Source organism: Heptranchias perlo, chromosome 2 (genome assembly GCF_035084215.1).
Source record: "Heptranchias perlo isolate sHepPer1 chromosome 2, sHepPer1.hap1, whole genome shotgun sequence".
NCBI lineage: Eukaryota > Metazoa > Chordata > Chondrichthyes > Hexanchiformes > Hexanchidae > Heptranchias > Heptranchias perlo.
Window position 1 is genome coordinate 100201413 of NC_090326.1, and position 20630 is coordinate 100222042.

Consider the following 20630-nt stretch of genomic DNA (forward strand, 5'->3'; position numbering starts at 1 on the left):
CTTCAAACAGTCTGCTTTTTCATCAAAGTAAAAGCTGCTTTTAAAACTTGCAGCCTTTCTTAGGTTTATTAGTTCCCTACACAGGAGGGGGTCCCATAAGGATCATTTCCCATGTAACTTCCATCAGAAACTGTTACTCAGAAAGTACAGAAAACAACTACAAGAACTTCATGCCTGCTGGATGAACGTCTTATGATCTTGCCTTGCTTTGATGGAGTCAGTATGTTCAAGTTGAATTTTATTATTTTAATTATATCCTTTACAAGAAATTTAGGCTAAATTCTGACCTATGCAGATAAATAAATGATGTCATCATTTTTGGTGACTAAAGCAACACCAATATATACCACAAAAGAGTAGGTTACTATTAAACCTGGGCCTAAATGCTACAATAGGAAATTTAAAATAGCATAATGCCAAATTTGAATGTTGCAAAAGATTGAAATTAATAGACTGATTAAGAATCCCAGCTCAATCTCCAGTCTGTGCTGAGTTAGCTGGGTTGGCAGTTGAGGTTTTACAATTGTCTTCAGTGCCCGAGTTAAGGAGGAAGGAAATCTGAACACTTCTCAGTGACCCTGCCAGAAGGTTGTGAACATATGGCCAGGCGAGGATAGGATCAGGATCGGACTTGGCCTCGACACTCTCATGGTCAAATAACAGGATGAGATTCAACCATCGAGGGTAATACATGAAAAATGGCTACTAAAGGTTGGTACTGGAAGGAGTCTGGAATCCATGGAACTATACCCAAGGAAGAGTTAATGCTTTCAGGAGAAGAGAGAGAAAAGGGGAGAAAATGGAGGAAAGAAAACCAAAATAAAGTTAACACAGGACTTCTAGAAATTGGATCTTTTATTGCTGTCCGATATGGATAGGTAGAAAACACACATGACTAAACCATTTTCAAAATTTTATTAGGAAAAAAAAATCAATCACCAGTATTTCACAGAATCTAGTATAGTTATGCAAATGATGGAGTGGTAAGACTGTATATGGACGGAGTAAAGACTTCTTCCTGTAAAAACTCCAGCTACAGCCCAGTCCACTGATGAATAAGCATTTATTATAGTGAATTTAATGGGTTTTATAAAACAAATATATAAAAGGAAAAAAAAGAAAATCTACATCCGAGAGAATCTAGGCCACACACATTCCTAACATTATGAGCGAATGCATTATTCATTGAGAATACAAAGCCAAACTATACAGAAACATTTATTCACTGTCTTTTAGAAGCTGGTTAGTGAAATGCTCTTGACTGGTTCACAGCAGCAGTTCTTAGAGGAGAATTCAGGAAGGAGTCAAAAGAACAAGATACAACAGCCTGCAAAACCAGGGCGAGAAATTACAAAGGGGAAAATTGAAATAAAATAAGATAGTTGAAGAAAAATAAACGTTTGTACAATTTCCTGTCTCTAAGTGGCCTCTACTTTTCTATTATGCCATATTAAGAAAGGGTTAACTGAAACAATTGGTATGGCAAACAAAACAGAACGTTCACAATTTGTAAATCAGAACTGGTTAATTCTTCATTGAGGTATAAAAATCTACACAAAATTAAAGTCATCATAATTGTATTATTCATTTTTTCCATGAATTCTGTCCTTGTTAAATAGATTTTAATTCATACAAAAGTGATTTAAATGAATGTGTTTGATATATATTCATTGTATTCTTGCTCTGATATTATGTAATATTGGTTACCAAGGATAAACCAAAATGTTTTGTGATATTTTGGACATTTTTTGGGATATGTCACGATTTCAGACAAATTCAACAATTGTGCAATTAAATTACAATGATATGCTGCTGACACAGAAAACCAGAGATATGTTGGGACCACTTCCTAGATTAAACCATAGTTGCTTAATGAACAGTGCAAGTTCATTCATTGAGATTTAAACAATCTTTCCCCTTTTTAAATCAGTTCAAAACAATCATGTAAACATCAGTGTGCACAGTTTCTCCGAAGTCTGTAGTCTCAAACCACGAAGAAGGAATGCAGTTCTCAGACCAAAAATTTTTGTATTCAACATCCTTCAAAGTGAGTCCACATGCTCAGAGGAGGAACCTATTCGCTGCCAAGATGAAAGTTCATTTTAAGTACAGATCTAGCAGTAAGGTGCACAGAGGTAGCCCATTAAATCTTCAGAGCTGACCCATCAGAAAACCTCAGGGAGTGTAACATTGCGCAGAATCCACTGTTGTGAGCGGCTCCCATTGCAATCTTTCATGCTGGGCACCTGGCTGTCTGCCTCTGCGGATTTATCCAAGCACTGGTTGCTGTTCACATGCAAGAGTGTCAGTTTCTGAAAAAAAATTAAAAAACTGCTATTACTCACAGTTCTAATGCAACTGATTAAAAAAAGTCTAGTGCAAACAAATTATTTTACAGAGAGACTTCAAGCAACCAAATATAAAATGGGAAAACCCAAGTGGTTTAGAATCAGATTTGGTGAACGTAATGCATGACTGCTTCAAGGATGCTTTGAGCGCAATGCTCATTTTGATCTGGTATTCGTTAACAATCCAGACAACTTACAGGAACAGAAGTTGTAGCATCCTGGGGGACAGTGGCCACATGATCTTGCATTCAGGTATACTGAAAACCAAGAGCCAGGTATATAACTTTAATACAAAGAAATTAGGGAACAACCAAAGCAAATGGATTGGAGGAGGATGTTTAATAATAGTTCATTAGAGGATAAGTGGAACACCTTTAAACAAATAATGCTGAGCACGTATGATAAATACATCCCTAAGATCAGCAAACTCAGACTAAATAAGTATGACCCTAAATGGATTAACAAACAAGTTAAAAGTGAAATGAAGAAAAATTACCTCTATAAATCTTGCAGGGAAAAAGAGGAAGGGGTTCGCTGAGGTGAATATAGGAACACACAGAAACACATAAAATGAGCAAATGTAGAAAAGGAACATAGTTGAGTGTCAAAACATAACAGCAAAAATATACAAGAGGTGAGAACATTAAAAGATGAAAATATGTTCAAAACAGAGGAGAAGCACAAAATAGTAAATATTCTGAATGAATACTTCCTCAAATTATCTACATGGGAAGTCGTGACCAACATGCCTTTGTCAAAAAGAGATAACCTAAGCAAAATCAATGACTTTGATACAAATGAGGTGGAAGTCCTAGACAAATTGAAAGGGCTCAAAACAACTAAATTCCTAGGTGTATATGGTATTTATTCCAAAGTGCTGAGAGAGTAGGGATGAAACTCGTGATGCATTGCTGATTATTATGAAAGTGTCACTGGATACTGGAGAGGTACCAATGGATTAGAAACAGGCAGATGTGTGTTCATATCAACAAAGGGTGACAAAACTGACACAGACAACTAGACACCCATTAGTTTTACTTCATTCTGTGTAAAATAATGGAACTCATTATCAGGAGTAAACTTGAGGATTATCTGTGCAACAAAAGCCTAATTTTTTAAAAATTCACTCTCGAGATGTAGGCATCACCGACAGTAGTCAACGTGGATTTAGAAGGGGAAGATTCTGGCTCATCAACCTCCTTGGCTTCTTTGAGGAAGTGGTAAACCCTACGACATGGTCTGACCTAGATTTCCAAAAGACGTTAAACAAATGTTCCACATGAAAGGGTACTAATTAAGCTCAAAATTGTGAGGATTAAAAGTAAATCGTTGGAATGGATAAGAAATTGTCCAAAGGGTAAAAAACAATGAATTCTTGTTACAGGATTTATAACAGAGTGGGCGGAGGAGTACTGAGTGGGGGTGCCTCAGGTCTCAGTGTTGGGACCATCATTGTTTCTAATTTACATCAATGACTTGGATTAGAAACTCAATACAAAGTGGTCAAATCTGCAAATGATACCAAACTAGGAGTGTCAGTGACAGAATGAGCTAGATAAAATATGTAAATGAATAGAACAATGGTAGATGAAATTTAATGCAGACAAGTATAAAGTATTGCGCACAGGAAGGAAAAAAGGACAATGCACAAACTTAATGAATGGTGAAATAACCAAGGATGAAGTTGACAGAGATGTAGGAGTCTTGGTAGACTCGATGTTCAACATGTCTGACCAATGCAGAGGAACAATTAATAAAGCCATTAGGATGTTGAACTACACAGCCAAAACAGTAAAATACCAGTCAGAGGAAGTCATAACCAGTCTGTACAGTGCTCCGTTTACACTGTACCTTGAGTCCTGTATCCAGTTCTGGTCACAGAGAAACAATGGAGACATTCAAGTGCCGGAGGCAGTGCAGAAAAGAGCAACAGGTCAAAGGTATGAGTTATTTGGAAAGACTAGAGAAACTTGAACTTTTCAGCCTGGAAAGGAGGTGTTTGAAAAGTGATCTCATCGAGTTACATCGAAACTACAGCACAGAAACAGGCCATTCAGCCCAAGTCGTCAATGCTGGCGTTTATGCTCCACACAAGCTTCCTCCCTCCCTATGGCATCTAACCCTATTAGGATACCCTTCTATTCCTTTCTCCCTCATTTGCTTATCTAGCTTCCCCTTAAATGCATCTATGCTATTTGCCTCAACTACTCCTTGCGGTAGCATGTTCCACATTCTTACCATTCTTTGGGTAAAGAAGTTTCTCCTGAATTCTCTATTGGATTTATTAGCGACTATTTTATATTTATGTCCTCTAGTTTTGGACTCCCTCACAAGTGGAAACATTTTCTCTGCGTCTACCCTATCAAACCCTATTACCTTAAAGATCTCTATCAAGTCACTCCTCAGCCTTCTCTTTTCCAGAGAAATGAGCCCCAGACTGTTCAGCCTTTCCTGATAAGGATATTCTCTCAGTTCTGGTATCATCCTTGTGAATCTTTTTTGCATCCTCTCCAATGTCTCTATATCCTTTCTATAATATGGAGACCAGAACTGTGCACAATATTCCAAGTGTGGTCCAACCAAGGTTCTGGACAAGTTTAACATAACTTCTCTGCTTTTCAATTCTATCCATCTAGAAATGAACTCTAGTGCTTGATTTGCCTTTTTTATGGCCTTGTTAACCTGTGTCGCTACTTTTAGTGATTTATGTATCTGGACCTCTAGATCCCTTTGCTCCTCTATCCCATTTGGACTCTTATTATCTAAGCGGTATGTGGCCTCCTTACTCTTCCTACCAAAATGCACCATCTCACATTTATCGATATTGAAATTCATTTGCCAATTACATGCCCAATCTGCAAGTTTATTAATGTCCACTAGCATTTTGACGCATTTACCCCATTGTATTAACTACAACCCCAATTTGGTGTTGTCCGTAAATCATAGAGGCATATACGATTGTTGAGAATGGAAATGGTAACTCCAGAATACTACTATAAATTGCGAGAGTAGAATAAGGGGACACAGGTTCAAACCAGTAAAAGGTAAATTTAGAACTGATATCAGGAAGTTATTCTTCGTACAAAGAGTGATCAATACATGGGATCGATGTCCAGATAGAGTAGTGGTGGAGGAAGCCCTGGACTCATTTAAGAAACAATTATATGCTGCAATGGGGGGGGGACTTGAAAGGTCTTTCTGGATGAATGAATTAAGATGGGGCAAATGGTTTTCCTCATCTATAATTATCTTGTAAAAAGGGAAATATGAGGAATATGCTCTCTAACAACCATTTGCACAGTAGTGCCTTTCAATCATATACAGTAGGCAATACATCCTACATGGTTTGAAATTATTACGCTATGCACATCAGACTTAACTTTCATGGTAATACATACGTAGCATATCAGAAGCGTTATTATTCAGACTAACAGCTGTTTCACAGGACTACATACAGGAATTTTGTAAATTTAAAATGAAAATGAAAGCAGCTGTCAAAGCAACCAAGGACACTGAATTAAAGCCAATGTGATTGGAGAGGCACGTAACTCCCAATGTCTCAAAGTGAATTTGCAAGTTATTTGAATCATTTTACAATATACTGGTTTTAAAAACTACTAACACACACCAGATAATCTGGTAGATAAAAATTGGCCTTTCAGCCTGCAGGAGAGTGAGGCTAATTGCATAGCTTTTTCAAAAAGCCAACACAAGAGCCCTGGTTAGACCACACCTGGAGTACTGTGTTCAGGTTCTGGGCACCACACCTTAGGAAGGACATATTGGCCTTGGAGGGAGTGCAGTGTAGATTTACTAGAATGATACCAGGACTCTAAGGGTTAAATTATGAGGAGCGATTACACAAACTAAGGTTGTAATCCCTGGAATGTAGAAAGACTAGGGGACATAGCCTAAAAATTGCAGCCAAGGCTTTCAGGAGCGAAGTTAGGAAACACTTCTACATGCAAAGGGTGGTAGAAGTTTGGAACTCAATGCTGCAAACGGCAGTTTGATGCTAGCTCAATTGTTAATTTTAAATCTGAGATTGATAGATTTTTGTGAACCACAGGTATTAAGGGATATGGGGCTTAGGCAGGTATATGGAGTTAGATCACAGATCAGCCACGAACTTACTGAATAATGGAACAGGCTCAAGGGGCTAAATGGCCTACTCCTGTTCCTATGTTCCTACAAGCACGATGGTCCGAATGGCCTCCTTCTATGTAGTAGGATTCTAACAAAGACTCGAGTCTACATTTAAATAAATAAAGAAATAGCTTAAATAAAAAGGTATTGAAAAATATATGATTGAAATGACAACAGATGACACATAGATCAAACAAAAGTAACAAAGAAAAATGAACTGAAAATAGGAACAGGCGATGAAGCAGTCAAGGCTTCTTGAGGGAGAAAATAGCAAGGAATTCTAGGTTTTAACGGATACCAGACTTGAATTCAAGTGTTAGGAACTGGTTACCACGTGTTGCAAAAGGTGCATTAAAATATTAAAAAACGTGGAATGGTTTGTGTACATGTGTGTGTATGTATATTGATGTTTTTTTTTTCTAAAGGACCCCATGACAAGGAAAACTGGTTGATAATGAAAATCTTGGAAAATACAATACTGGCAGGTAGGAACACATTTTCACCCTAACCTCATGCATGATTATGTCAAAATCTGTGCCATTTACCAGTCGATAACATAGGAACATAGGAATTGCTAGACGAAAAAAGACCATCTAGTTCGCGTTCTACCATCTTGGTAGCTAATGTCAAGAAATATATTTTCACTTCCATTTTGTTTAAACCAAAAGTCAATGGAGCAGAAATCGCTCGCGAAATAATCGCTCAAAAGCTCTCTCCGTTGTTAGCGGCGAAATGGAGGAGTAAGTTCCAGCGTTCACACATGCGCAGTGAAACGCTGAAATCCAGAACTTGCTCCTACTGGCTCACCGTGATAGGACAGCTTCAAATTAAAAGTATATCGCACGCTGCAATCAGAGAAATCATTGAAAAAGTGCAAACTTGCTTATCTGCCCAACTGGAAAGTAACTAGTTACGCCACAAACAGATACGCTTAAAAATACAGGTCTAAACTAAGTTTCAACAGCGCGGTAAGTCTTAATGATTGTCAAACAACTAAAAATTAACTTTTAAAAATGTGGAGTCTCATTACTCCTTATTTTAATAGTTTTCAATCATTAAAAAAAGTTTAAAGTTAAAAATATATATTTTTTTATTTTTCCCTTCTGTCTCTTATTTCTTACCCTCTCTTTTTTCGCTACCTATACCTGTTCTTACATTGATTTAAAACGTTGTACCTTTCACTTCCTGATTTAACAATTCAAGCCTGCAGAGACAGTGAACACAGCGTGTCAAAAATGCTGCGATCTGATTGGTCAAGGGAAGAGATCGATCCTCTTACTTCTCCCAGGGTCCGAGCTTCGCCAGAACTGACGCTAGGCTTTTCTCCGCTTCCTATTCGAGGAAGTGATGACGAAAGGACTGCGGTAAGTTAGTGGGTTACTATAAATCTGCGGAGCGGCAAGCAGTGTTGGTTCGCCACTCCGAACAATTTCTGCCCCAATATGTCAAATGAGGCCAGGGAGTGTAAGAACAGCGAAGATTGACAATTGGTCAGCTGAACTTAAGAGGGTAAGAAATAATTGAACCATTTCACAGAATAAATTCATGCTACCAAACCATCACTGGCTGAAAATGGAGTAATCTACAGATAGCAATTTTAGATAAATCACTGATCATTAAACAGAGCGGGGTTCACAAAGATCAATAAAAACACTGGTATAAAGAGGAAGTCGTTTCTTCACTGTTAATGGTCGTCAGGAAGCCAAAGACCTAATTTTTTACATCAGAATAGCCCTCTTAAGGACTCACATCGAGTACAGGCTAATCTGACCTATCACAGGTCAGATGCAGTTCAGAATTCCCTCAAGGGTATTCCCAGAGCTCCCTTGATGGTCCAGCAAACTTTTCCAATGAGTAGGGCAGAAGAGTTTTCTTAAAAATATAAATTTTCTGAGCTACACAGAGATCTACCAGATGCAATAAGATGTCTTTGGGATAAGGGGGCCAGGCTGGTTCACAATAAGAATGCAGCCAATGCAGGCACACCCACATGTTTGCAGTCAGCTGCACTCATAGAGCTTGAGCACAGAGGTTGGTAAAGACAGAGAGTGAACTTCTAACAGAGTGAAGCACTAACAGAGTGAGGACATTCAACTGGGAATTTGGTGAGTGTGGGAATTAGGTGCAGAGGGGGGAGGAGGTGCTAAGTGATTTAAACCAAAGAACTACAGACTAAGACTGAGCGGAGTATAAAGGGAGCTGCACAAGGAATCAAAACAAGGCAAGGAGGAGCACCGAGGGTAAGTCAGTAAGTATTTAGTTCATTAGTTTTTTTTAGTGGTTGGTTAGTGGTTAGCGTTTTAGTGTCAGATAAATAGTATAGTGCCTTAAAGCTAAACAAACAGTTTAAATAACTGTTAGCTAACATGGCAAGACAGCTGGGGCCCATCGCATGCACATTCTGTGCCATGTGGGAACTCCAGAACACTGTGTGTCCTGGAAAACCACATGTGGAGAAAATGCTGCCAACTGCTAGGGCTCAAACTCAAGAGTTTCTGAGCTTGAGGGGCAGCTGGTGTCACTCCAGTGCATACGGGAAGCTGAGAGTTTTGTGGATAGCACATTTCAGGAGTTGGTCACCCCGCAGCTACAGAGAGTTCAGGTGGAGAGGGAGTGGGTGACCACCAGACAGACTAGGGGGAACACGCAGACAGTGCAGGAATCCCCGGGGATTGTGGCACTCACAAACCGGTATTCAGCGTTGAATACCAGTGAGGGTGTTGACACCTCGGGGGAGTGCAACACATCCACAAACACTATGGGAGACTCAGTTGCACAGGAGTGCAAGAGAACTGCAGTTGTTATAGGGGATTCGATAGTCAGGGAGATAGACAGGCGTTTCAGCAACTGCTGACGTGAATCCCACATGGTGTGTTGCCTCCCTGGTGCCAGGGTAAAGGAAATTGCTGAGAGGGTGCAGAACATTTTGAGGGGGGGGAAGGGGAACAGCCAGAAGTCGTGGTCCATGCAGGAACCAATGACATAGGAAGGGAAAGGGTTGAAGTCCTGCAGTCAGAGTTTCAGGAGCTAGGGAGGAAGTTAAAAAGCAGGACCTCAAAAGGTAGTAATCTCTGGATTACTCCCAGTGCCACACGCAGGTGAGTATAGGAATAGTAGGATGAGATAGGTAAATGCGCGGCTGGAGAAATGGTGCAGGAGGGAGGGCTTCAAATTGCTGGGGCATTGGGACCAATTCTGGGGCAGGAGGGATCTGTTCAAGATGGACGGGTTGCACCTCATCAGAGCTGGGACCAATGTCCTCGCAGAGAGGTTAATTAGAGCTGAGGGGGAGGGTTTAAACTAATTTGGCAGGGGGATGAGCACCAGAATGAAACATTAGAGAGGAGAAACAAGGTGCACAGAGGACTGGGGGGGGGGGGTGGGGGGGGGGCAAGTAGTACAAGAATAAATAGTTCAGAAATAGGAGGGATCAGACGGGGCAAATGCGAGTCAGTCTAAGATGAGTTGTAATGCACGTAGCATTGTAAGTTTGGTGAGCTGCAGAGTCAAGTTGCCACATGAGACTACGATATAGTGGCAATAACAGAGACATGGCCTGAAGAAGGGGAAGATTGGGTACTTAACATTCCTGGCTACAAGGTATTCAGGAAAGTTAGGGAAAGAAAGAAAGGAGGAGGGGTGGCAGTATTGATCAAAGAAACTATTATAGCACTGGAAAGGGATGATGTAGTTGCGGGGTCAAAGACAGAATTTATTTGGTTAGAATTAAGGAACAATAGAGGAGCTATTATGCTACTGGGTGTATACTATAGGCCACCAAATAGTGGGAAGGAGATAGAGGAGCAAATTTGTAGGCAAATTACAGAAAGATGCAAGAACTATAGAAGTGATAATGGGGGACTTCAATTATCTTAATATAGACTGGGATAGTAACAGTGTAAAGGGCAAAGAGGGGGAGGAATTCCTGAAATGTGCACGAGAGCTGTCTTGATCAGTGTGATTCCAGCCCAACAAGGAAGGAAGCAGTTCTGATCCAGTTTTGGGGAATGAAGTGGGGCAGGTGGAGCATGTTTCAGAGGTGGAGCATTTGGGGAAAAGTGATTATATCATTAGGTTTAGAATAGTTATGGAAAAGGACAGGGAACACTCAAATGTGAAAATGCTTAACTGGAGGAGAGCAAATTTCAGTGAGTTAAAAAGTGATCTTGCCCAGATGGATTGGAATCAAAAATTGGTAGGCAAAACAGTAATTGAACAATGGGAGGCCTTTGAGGTTGAGTTGGTTCTGGTACAGAGTAGATACATCCCTATGAGGGAGAAAGGAAGGGCATCCAAAGCTAGAGTTCCCTGGATGACTAAAGATATAGAGATTAAAGAGTAGTCAAAGGAAGGGTGGGACCGATTAGGGACAAAAAAATCTTCTTGTGGAGGCAGAGAGCATGGCTGAGGCACTAAATGAATACTTCGCATCGGTCTTCACTAGAGAACAGGATGCTGCCATTGTAGCAGTAAAGGAGGAGGTAATAGCGATATTGGATAAGATAAAAATAAATAAAGAGGAGGTACTTAAAAGATTGGCAGTACTCAAAGTAGAAAAGTCACCCAATCCAGATGGGATGTATCCTAGGTTACTGAGGGAAGTAAGGGTGGAAATTGCAGAGGCTCTGGCCACAATTTTCCAATCCTCCTTAAACATGAGGATGGTGCCGGAGGACTGGAGGATTTCAAATGTTACACCCCTGTTCAAAAAAGAGGAGAGGGATAAACCTGGCAATTACAGGCCAGTCAGCCTAACGTTGGTGGTGGGGAAACTTTTAGAGATAATAGCCCGGGACAAAATTAGTTAACACTTGGAAAAGTATAGGCTAATAAATGAATGTCAGCACGGATTTGTTAAAGGAAAATTGTACTTGACTAACTTGATTAAGTTCTTTGATGAATTAATGGAGAGGGTCGATGAGGGTTGTGTGGTTGATGTTGTGCATATAGACTGTCAAAAAGGCATTTGAAAAAGTGCCACTTAATAGTCTTGTTAGCAAAATTAAAGCCCATGGAATTAAAGGGACAATGACAGCTTGGATAGAAAATTGGCTAGGGGACAGAAAGCAGAGTAATGGTGAACGGATGATTTTCAGACTGGAGGGAAGTATAGAGTGGTGTTCCCCAGGGGTCAGTATTAGGACCACTGCTCTTTTTGACACATATTAATGAGCTGGACTTGGATATAGAGGGTATAATTTCAAAGTTTGCAGATGAGACGAAACTCAGAAATGTAATAAACAATGTGGATGATAGTAACAGACTTCAGGAGGACATAGACAGACTGGTGAAATGGGTAAACACATGGCAGATGAAATTAAATGTAGAGAGGTGTGAAGTGATGCATGAAGTGATGTAGGAAGAATGAGGAGAGGCAATATAAACTAAATGGTACAATTTTAAAGGAGGTGCAGGAAAAGAGACACTTGGGGGTTCACATACACAAATCTATGAAGGTCAAGTTGAGAAGGCTGTTAAAAATGCATATGAGATCCTCAGCTTTATTAATAAAGCAAGGAAGTTATGGTAAACTTTTATAAAATACTGGTTAGGCCTCAGCTGGAGTATTATGTTCAATTCTGGGCACCACACTTTAGGGAGGATGTCAAGGCCTTAGAGATATTTATTAGAATGATGCCAGGGATGAGGGACTTCAGTTACGTGAGAGACTGGAGAAGCTGGGGTTGTTCGCCTCAGAAAAGAGAAGGTTAAGGGGAGATTTGATAGAGGTGTTCAAAATCATGAATGGTTATGAAACAGTAAATAAGGAGAAACTGTTTCCAGTGGCAGAAGGGTCGGTAACCAGGACACAGATTTAAGGTGGTCGGCAAAAGAACCAGAGGCGACATGAGGAAACATTTTTTTAATGCAGCGAGTTGTAAGAATCTCGAATGTACTGCCTGAAAGGGTGGTGGAAGCAGATTCATTACTGACTTTCAAAAAGGGAATTGGATAAATACTTGAAGGGAATAAATTTACAGGGTTATGGGGAAAGAGCAGGGGAATGGGACTAATTTGATTGCCCTTTCAAAGAGCTGGCACAGGTTTGATGGGCCTAATGGCCTCTTCCTGAGCTGTACCTCCTATGATAGTGTATAAAAGCACCTCTAATTACTGGGTTAAGAACACACAAATCGTGTACATAAATCATTCCCATTATGATTATTTTCAAAAGGAACCAAATATCTGATGACAGAATGCAGTCTGATAGAAATTGCATAAATAATTAAATTACTCAGGTGAAATAGGAAATAAAACAATTTGCATGTATTATAAAAATACACAGCAAAAAATAATTTTAAGGTAATTACACAAAGAGCAACGTTTACAGGGTCAAACTGTTTCACTCTCGTGGTTCACACACAAGATATATCAATGCATTATGTGAGTCCATTTGTGAGTGTGCTATAACTCCCGCAATGCATTGTGACTGCTGAGAGCTTTATCGCAGTAATGCACTTTGAAACGGGTAACATAATACTTCCCATTCCATGATGAATCTACATATGAAAATACAAAAGGAAAGTGAGAAAAGAACATCAGACCCAACGAGCCCACCTCCTAGGAAAGGCAAAGAACCAAAGAAAAAGAAACCTGTAACCAATTCAGAAAAAATTCTGGGACCTTACTCTCTGATTCACTACGGCAATCAAGGAAAGCTCCAGGAGACCGTGGTAACCCATAACTCCTCACAATCGGCAACTAACTAGCAACTTACCCTCAATAACTAAAAATGTCTTCATTTCAGGAATTTGTCAACTTTTCCTTTAAAGGTCTATAGTGGATCAATACCCACAATGTTTAAGTTTTTTAAAAAAAATTGTTCTTGGGACATGGCTAGCATTGTACGGGTCACATTTATAACCTATCTGTAGTTGTCCTGAGAACTTAGTGATGGGCCGCTTTCTACAACCGTACAGTGGAGATGGTGCTCCCACAATGATGTTATGTAGGGAATTCCAGGATTTTGATCCAGCGACAATGAAGGAGCAGCAATATATGACCAAGTCTGGATGGTGTGCGTCTTGAAGGGGAATTTAGATGCTAGGGTGTTCCCATGACATTGCTGCTCCTGTCTTTCTCAATGATAGAGTCACAGGAAGGGATGTGCTGTCAAAGTAACCATGGTAAGTTGCTGTAGTGCATCAACCTGCTGACCGTACACACTGCAACTGCAATATGCCAGTGATGGTGGACATCGCGTCCAATGGAAGGGGCATTGGTTAAGTGAACTTCTCTATCCCGGATGGTGTTGAGCATGAGTGTTGTTGCGGCAGCATCCATGTAGTGAATATTCCGTCATACTATGATGAGTCTTGTAGATGGTTTACGGGGTCAGGATGTGAGCCACTCATCACAGAATACTCAGTCCCTGCCCTGGTCTTGCAGCCAGTGTTGATATGGCTGGTCCAGTTAAGCGTCTGTTCAATGGTGACCACGCCCCCCCAACCAAGATGTTGATGATGGAAGACTCAGCAATGGTAGTGCTGTTAAAGGTTACGGGGAGGTGGCTGGGCTTTCTCTTCTTTGAGATGGTACTTGCCCGCCATTTATGTGGCATGAATGTTACCTGCCACTTGTTAGCCCAAGCCCCACCGTAAACAGCTTCATTATTGCAGGAGTTGTGAATGGAGTTGAACGTTACAGAATTGTCAGTGAAGAGCATCACACCCAACTTTATAATGGAGGGACGGTCACTGATGAAACAGCTAAAGATGGCTGGCCTGAGGACACTTCCCTAAGGAACTCCTGCAGTGATGTTTGATCCCTCCCTAAACCTCTCTGTGTCTCCACCTCTCTCTCCTCCGTAAGACCCTCCTTAAAACCTACCTCTTTGGCCAAGCTTTTGGTCACTTGTCCTAATATCTCCTTATGTGACTTGGCATCAGATTTTGTCTGATACTTCTCCTGTGAAGCGCCTTGGGACGTTTTACTACGTTAAAGGTGCTCTATAAATGCAAGTTGTTGTTTTTATTGTCTGGGGTTGTGATAATTCGCCTCCAACAACCACAACCATCCTCCTTAATGTTAAGTGTGACTACAGCCACTGGATGGTTTTCCCTTTGATCCCCATTGAGCTCAGTTTTGCTAGGAATCCTTTGTGCTATACTTGGTTGAATGCTGCTTTGATGTTGATGGATGCTACTCTCACCTCTCCTTTGCCATTCAGCTCTGAGGCCAATGTGTGGATCAAAGCTGTGTGGATCTCACAAAATCTTAAATGAGCCTCAGCGAATAGGTCATTGGTAAGTAGGCATTGCTTCATGGCACTATTGATGATTCCTTCCATTTCTTTACTAGTGATTGGGAAGAGGCTGATTTGTCAATAATATGCCAGGTTAGATTTAAGCTGTTTTTTGTGGATAGGACATACTTGGGCAGTCTTCCACATTGTTGGATAGATGCCAGTGTGGTAACTGTATTGGAATCGCTCGAGTAGGGAAAAGGCTAGCTCTGGTACACAGGTCTTCAGCGCTACTGGGATATTGTCAGCGTCCATAGCATTTGTTATGTCCAGCGCACTCAGCTGCTTCTTAATGTCACGTGGATTGAACTCAACTGGTTGGACATTAGCACCTGCAATGGTGGGAGACATTGGAAGGAGGCAGAATGGGATAGTTCATTTGGCATGCTTGCAAACAGTTCAGCCTTATCTCTTTCATTCACGAGCTAGGCTCTACCATGGTTGAGGATGGAAACGGCATCCTCTTCCCATTAGTTACCCGAGTGACCCGCGACAGGGTGTGGTATGGCTACAGAGCTTTGCTCTGCAGGTTGTGTGACTATTCAACTCTGTCTATAGCCTGCTGCTTTGGTGTTTACCATGCAGGTAGCCCTGTATAGGAGCTTCACTAGGTTGGTAGCTAATTCTAAGGTATGCCTGGTACTGGCATGCCCTTCTACATTCTCCATTGAATCAGGGTTAGTCTCCCAGCTTGATGGTGATTAAGGAGTGTGGTGTGTCAGGCCACGACATTTCTGATTATGGTGGTATACAATTCTGCTGCTGTAGTGTGTTCCAGAGGGCAATTACTTTGGGTGAAAATAAACATTTTGTTGCATCTCATCTAACTCTAGTCATGTATTTTATATGCATGCCCTTTAGTTCTAACATCCCTATCCATCTCAAATAACATATCTAATTTGGTATAATTCACTGAGTGTAGTTATTTGGGCACTGAAAATATCCAAAACCAATGCAATAAAAATATTGACTTTACTTATAATGGTGAACCATTGACCAGCGGTTTATGGAGGTATCAGACAGCACACTTGCAATGAAAAATCCAAAAGGTTTGCTTACAGGAAAACACTAGATCCTGCTCTCACCTGGGCCATTGGCCATGCTGTGCTCGATTCCACTTTTAGCTCAAACATGTTAGTTTATCTTATAGCCAAACTGCAACAACAGCTTGCATTTATGTACCTTTAACATCGCAGGGGCTTTACAAAGGGTGAAGAAAAATAAATAGAAATAGATAAAGCAGAGGGGAGATTTCCAGAAAGCCTTTGATTAAATTGCCATACAGAGGGCTATTGGGAAAGATTTCATCATGCGGCATTGGTGGTCAAAAATTATGGCGGATCGGAAATTGTTTGAAACCTTGTAGTCAGAGTGTAATCACCATCAGGAGTAGATCTGCATGGTGCTAGGTCACGAGTGGAGTCCCGCAGAGCTCCATACTAGGACCATTGTTGCTCACCACCTTCATTAAAGATTCAGATGAGGCTATTAATGGAACCCCATTAACAAATTTGAAGATGGCAAAAAAATGTGAAGAGGAGCTGGGAATTTAGATCAATTAAGTAGGGTACAGGCCGATTGAGATCATTAAGGGTAATGGTTCCATATACGGCCAATGTCCCTCAATGTGGATAAGTACATTTGGGTCTGGGAAACTCCAGGCACGTGCATACAACACAGGGGTAACCAATATAGATCACGGGGCAGGAAAGGGACCTGGGGGATATATTGGATAAATCATTGAAAGTCTACAAGCAGGTTTTTGGCTTGTATTACTAAGACAATAGAATATAAAACACTATACTTAGACTATACAAGGCTTCAGTACAACCGCACTTGAAGTAGTATTCAGTTGTGACCTCACATATGGAGTGGATACTGAGGCAGTGGAGAAGGTCCAGAGGAAGGTGACCAAAATTATATCCGATCTTAGCTATCAAGGCAGGTTACAGAAGTTGGGGCTTTTTTATTAGAGGAACACAGGCTTACAGATGATATGATGAGGTTTTTAAAATGCTGAAAGGAATCAATTCTGTTATTTGGTAGAAATGTATGGAACAACTAGGGGTCAAGAGTACAGAGGTTGGAGATGGGACAATAGTTGGTGAGGGCATTATGGGTCAAGGAGGGGGATGACGACAGCAGTTTTGAAAGGGGGTTAGATGGTTCCGATGAAAGGGAGCCAATAACATCAGCTGTCATGGAGATGGGTAGTTGATTCATCAGCAGTTGAATGGGGAGGGAATCAAGGGATTGGAGGTGGGTCTCAAGGAAGAGATAATCTGCAAAAGAGCATTGGGTGGGGGCATGAAAGGCAGGGAAAGCAGCAAAGTAGCAGGGGAACATGGCTGGAATAGGTGAAAGACTGGAGGGAGGTTCAGAGTGAGGGGTCAGAGAAAAGGGAGATAGCAGCGGAAGCAGCTGCATAGATGGTCTCAGTCTTAAGAGACAAAGAAATCCATAAGTTCTTCACACTTGGCATTGGAGGTAGGGGGTGAATGACACAGGAGAAAGGGGGTTTGAGGAGGCAAGAGTAGTCCTGGGACAGCGAGGCATAGTAATACTTGACATGGCCAAGTCAAATTTGTCCAAGAATGACTAGACCAATTGTGCAACAAGTGCACTCGAATTTGCGGCCCTCGAATTTCATGGCTCAAAGATGGAGAGTGTACCTGGTGCAATGGCAGGAGTGGGAGATGGTGAATGATTTAGTGGGTATGAGAAGCAGGGAGCAGATAGTTTAGCAAGTCAGTGGTGACAGAGGTGTCATGATAGGCGGAGGGCCAGGAGAGGGGGTGAGAAGCTTGACAACGAATTAGTGAGGGAGCTGAGGAAAGATGGGGACATGTGGACGGAAAGAGAGTCAAAGCAGTGGTTGATGATAGCCTTGTTGGTGACTGAGACCGTGGAAGCGGACAGGCCACAAGAGTTTGGCCCAGGGGAAATGTAGATGAGCAGAGAACCAGTGGAGGAAGAGTTTGATCCCGCAGAACCCTAATGCGGATGATGAGTTTGAGGATAGGAAGATAGAGAATTTGGAGGGGAAGGGAACTTAAGCGTAGATTGAAGTCGCCTTTGATGGGGAAATCAATTCAGTGCACAGGCTAAGAAAGAGAAAGAATGAGATCTCAGTTTGGAAGTTGGTGTGGGGCTTGGGAGGGCCAGGTTTCTACCACTGCCTGCATGTTAAATGATTCATCCATGATGAGGTCATGGATCGCAAGGACCTTGTTAGGGAGGGTGTGAATGCTCTGGAGAGTGATAGAGGAGTTGGTGATGATATCTAAGGGTCTGTCTTCTGGGGTTGGGGGAATCAGCATGTCTGCAATGGAGTGAAGTCAAATCCGTAGCAAGCGGGAGGAACGAAGGGTCAACTTGGAACCAGCAGTGGAAAAGCACAGTCCAGCAGGCAGTGGAGGAATGCAGTCCAGTTCAGAAGACACCGGAGGAGTGATAATTGATCCAGGGGGCATTAGAGGATTGGGAAAATGATCTAACAGCCATTGGTGGAGCAAATGGAGAGGCAGGGACTAATTAGGAACAGTCAGCATGGTTTTGTGAGAGGAAAATCATGTCTCACGAATTTGATTGAGTTTTTTGAAGGGGTAACCAAGAAGATAGATGAGGGCTGTGCAGTAGACGTGGTCTACATGGACTTCAGCAAAGCATTTGACAAGGTACCGCATGGTAGGTTGTTACATAAGGTTAAATCTCATGGGATCCAAGGTGAGGTAGCCAATTGGATACAAAATTGGCTTGACGACAGAAGACAGAGGGTGGTTGTAGAGGGTTGTTTTTCAAACTGGATGCCTGTGTCCAGCGGTGTGCCTCAGGGATCGGTGCTGGTTCCGCTGTTATTTGTTATTTATATTAATGATTTGGATGAGAATTTAGGAGGCATGGTTAGTAAGTTTGCAGATGACACCAAGGTTGGTGGCATTGTGGACAGTGAAGAAGGTTATCTAGGATTGCAACGGGATCTTGATCAATTGGGCCAGTGGGCCGATGAATGGCAGATGGAGTTTAATTTAGATAAATGTGAGGTGATGCATTTTGGTAGATCGAATCGGGACAGGACCTACTCCGTTAATGGTAGGGCGTTGGGGAGAGTTATAGAACAAAGAGATCTAGGAGTACAGATTCATAGCTCCTTGAAAGTGGAGTCACAGGTGGATAGGGTGGTGAAGAAGGCATTCGGCATGCTTGGTTTCATTGGTCAGAACATTGAATGCAGGAGTTGGGATGTCTTGTTGAAGTTGTACAGGGCATTGGTGAGGCCACACTTGGAGTACTGTGTACAGTTCTGGTCACCCTATTATAGAAAGGATATTATTAAACTAGAAAGAGTGCAGAAAAGATTTACTAGGATGCTACCGGGACTTGATGGTTTGACTTACAGGGAGAGGTTAGACAGACTGGGACTTTTTTCCCTGGAGAGTAGGAGGTTAAGGGGTGATCTTATAGAAGTCTATAAAATAATGAGGGGCATAGATAAGGTCGATAGTCAAAATCTTTTCCCAAAGGTAGGGGAGTCTATAACGAGGGGGCATAGATTTAAGGTGAGAGGGGAGAGATACAAAAGGGTCCAGAGGGGCAATTTTTTTCACTCAAAGGGTGGTGAGTGTCTGGAACGAGCTGCCAGAGGCAGTAGTAGAGGCGGGTACAATTTTGTCTTTTAAAAAGAATTTGGACAGTTACATGGGTAAGATGGGTATAGAGGGATATGGGCCAAGTGCAGGCAATTGGGACTAGCTTAGTGGTATAAACTGGGCGACATGGACATGTTGGGCCGAAGGGCCTGTTTCCATGTTGTAACTTCTATGATTCTATGATTCTATAAAACATGGATCACAGACCAGTAGAGTTTGGCCCAGAGGAAGTGTAGATGAGCAGAGAATGATGCAGAGAACCAGTGGAGGAACAAAGTTTGATCCCGCAGAACCATGGAGGAATAGGACGAAACACAGGAAACCGAGTGCAAGCTCCAACCCAGGAGCCAGCAGGGGAATGATGCACAACCAGGAGACCAGCAATGTGGAATTCAGTCTAGGAGAACTGGTGGAGCAGCAGATTTTAATCCAAAGTGCCAGTGCAGCAGCGCAGTAAAGCCCAGAAACCAGTGGAAAAGACGAGTTCAGACTTCTAAGCAGGATCAAATGTAGCCACAGAAACCAGTGGATCAGCCTAGAAGCCTGTGGAAAACTTCAGACACAGGCAACAATGCCCAGACGGTATAGTGGCAGAGTAAAGTTTTGCCATTAAAACTTTCATGTAGCCTTTTTCTCCTTATAGCTCTTCAGAATTGGCAGCTGAAGTGGAACAGAGCACAGAACGGCCAACAACCCAGGTGAGTGCAGGACCCAGTTCTTTTCTTGTAGGCAAGAAAGCGAGTGAGGCAGCAACATGGCAACGAAGCAAGTAGAGCACAGGTCATATTCAGGAGGCAGTGGAGCAGTAGCCAGAACAAGCTTACAGCAGCACCAGAGCAGTTTCAATGCAGAGCTCGCTGAGAAAAGCAGCTTCCAAGCAAGAGGCAGTGGAGCAATATATGCTAAACCCCAGGTGGACTACAGTCACTGCAGCTATTTTATTAATTCCTTGAACAGGCATTTAAACTTCCTTTTCCCCCATCAGTTTGTACTCTGCAACTTCAGCGATTAATTGTGAAAATTATTTCCACACACAGGGCAGTGTCCTAGGCCCAACCATCTTCAGCTGCTTCATCAATGACCTTCCCTCCATCATAAGGTCAGAAATGGGGATGTTCGATGATGATTGCACAGTGTTCAGTTCCATTCACAACCCCTCAGATAATGAAGCAGTCCGTACCCGTGTGCAGCAAGACCTGGACAACATCCAGGTTTGGGCTGATAAGTGGCAAGTAACATTCG

General features: G+C 41.9%; 1 protein-coding gene across 3 annotated transcripts in view; it reads right to left on the reverse strand.

Annotated features, from left to right (window-relative positions):
• Positions 1-900: 900 nt before the first annotated feature.
• The window catches only part of galnt1 (UDP-N-acetyl-alpha-D-galactosamine:polypeptide N-acetylgalactosaminyltransferase 1), a 169013-nt gene continuing 149283 nt past the window's right edge, over positions 901-20630 (reverse strand). For all 3 annotated transcript variants that reach the window (XM_068005066.1, XM_068005057.1, XM_068005076.1), the window contains one exon: positions 901-2312. In XM_068005066.1, the coding sequence (XP_067861167.1) occupies positions 2166-2312 (147 nt within the window). In that variant the 3' untranslated portion in view covers positions 901-2165. The remainder of the gene's footprint in view (positions 2313-20630) is intronic.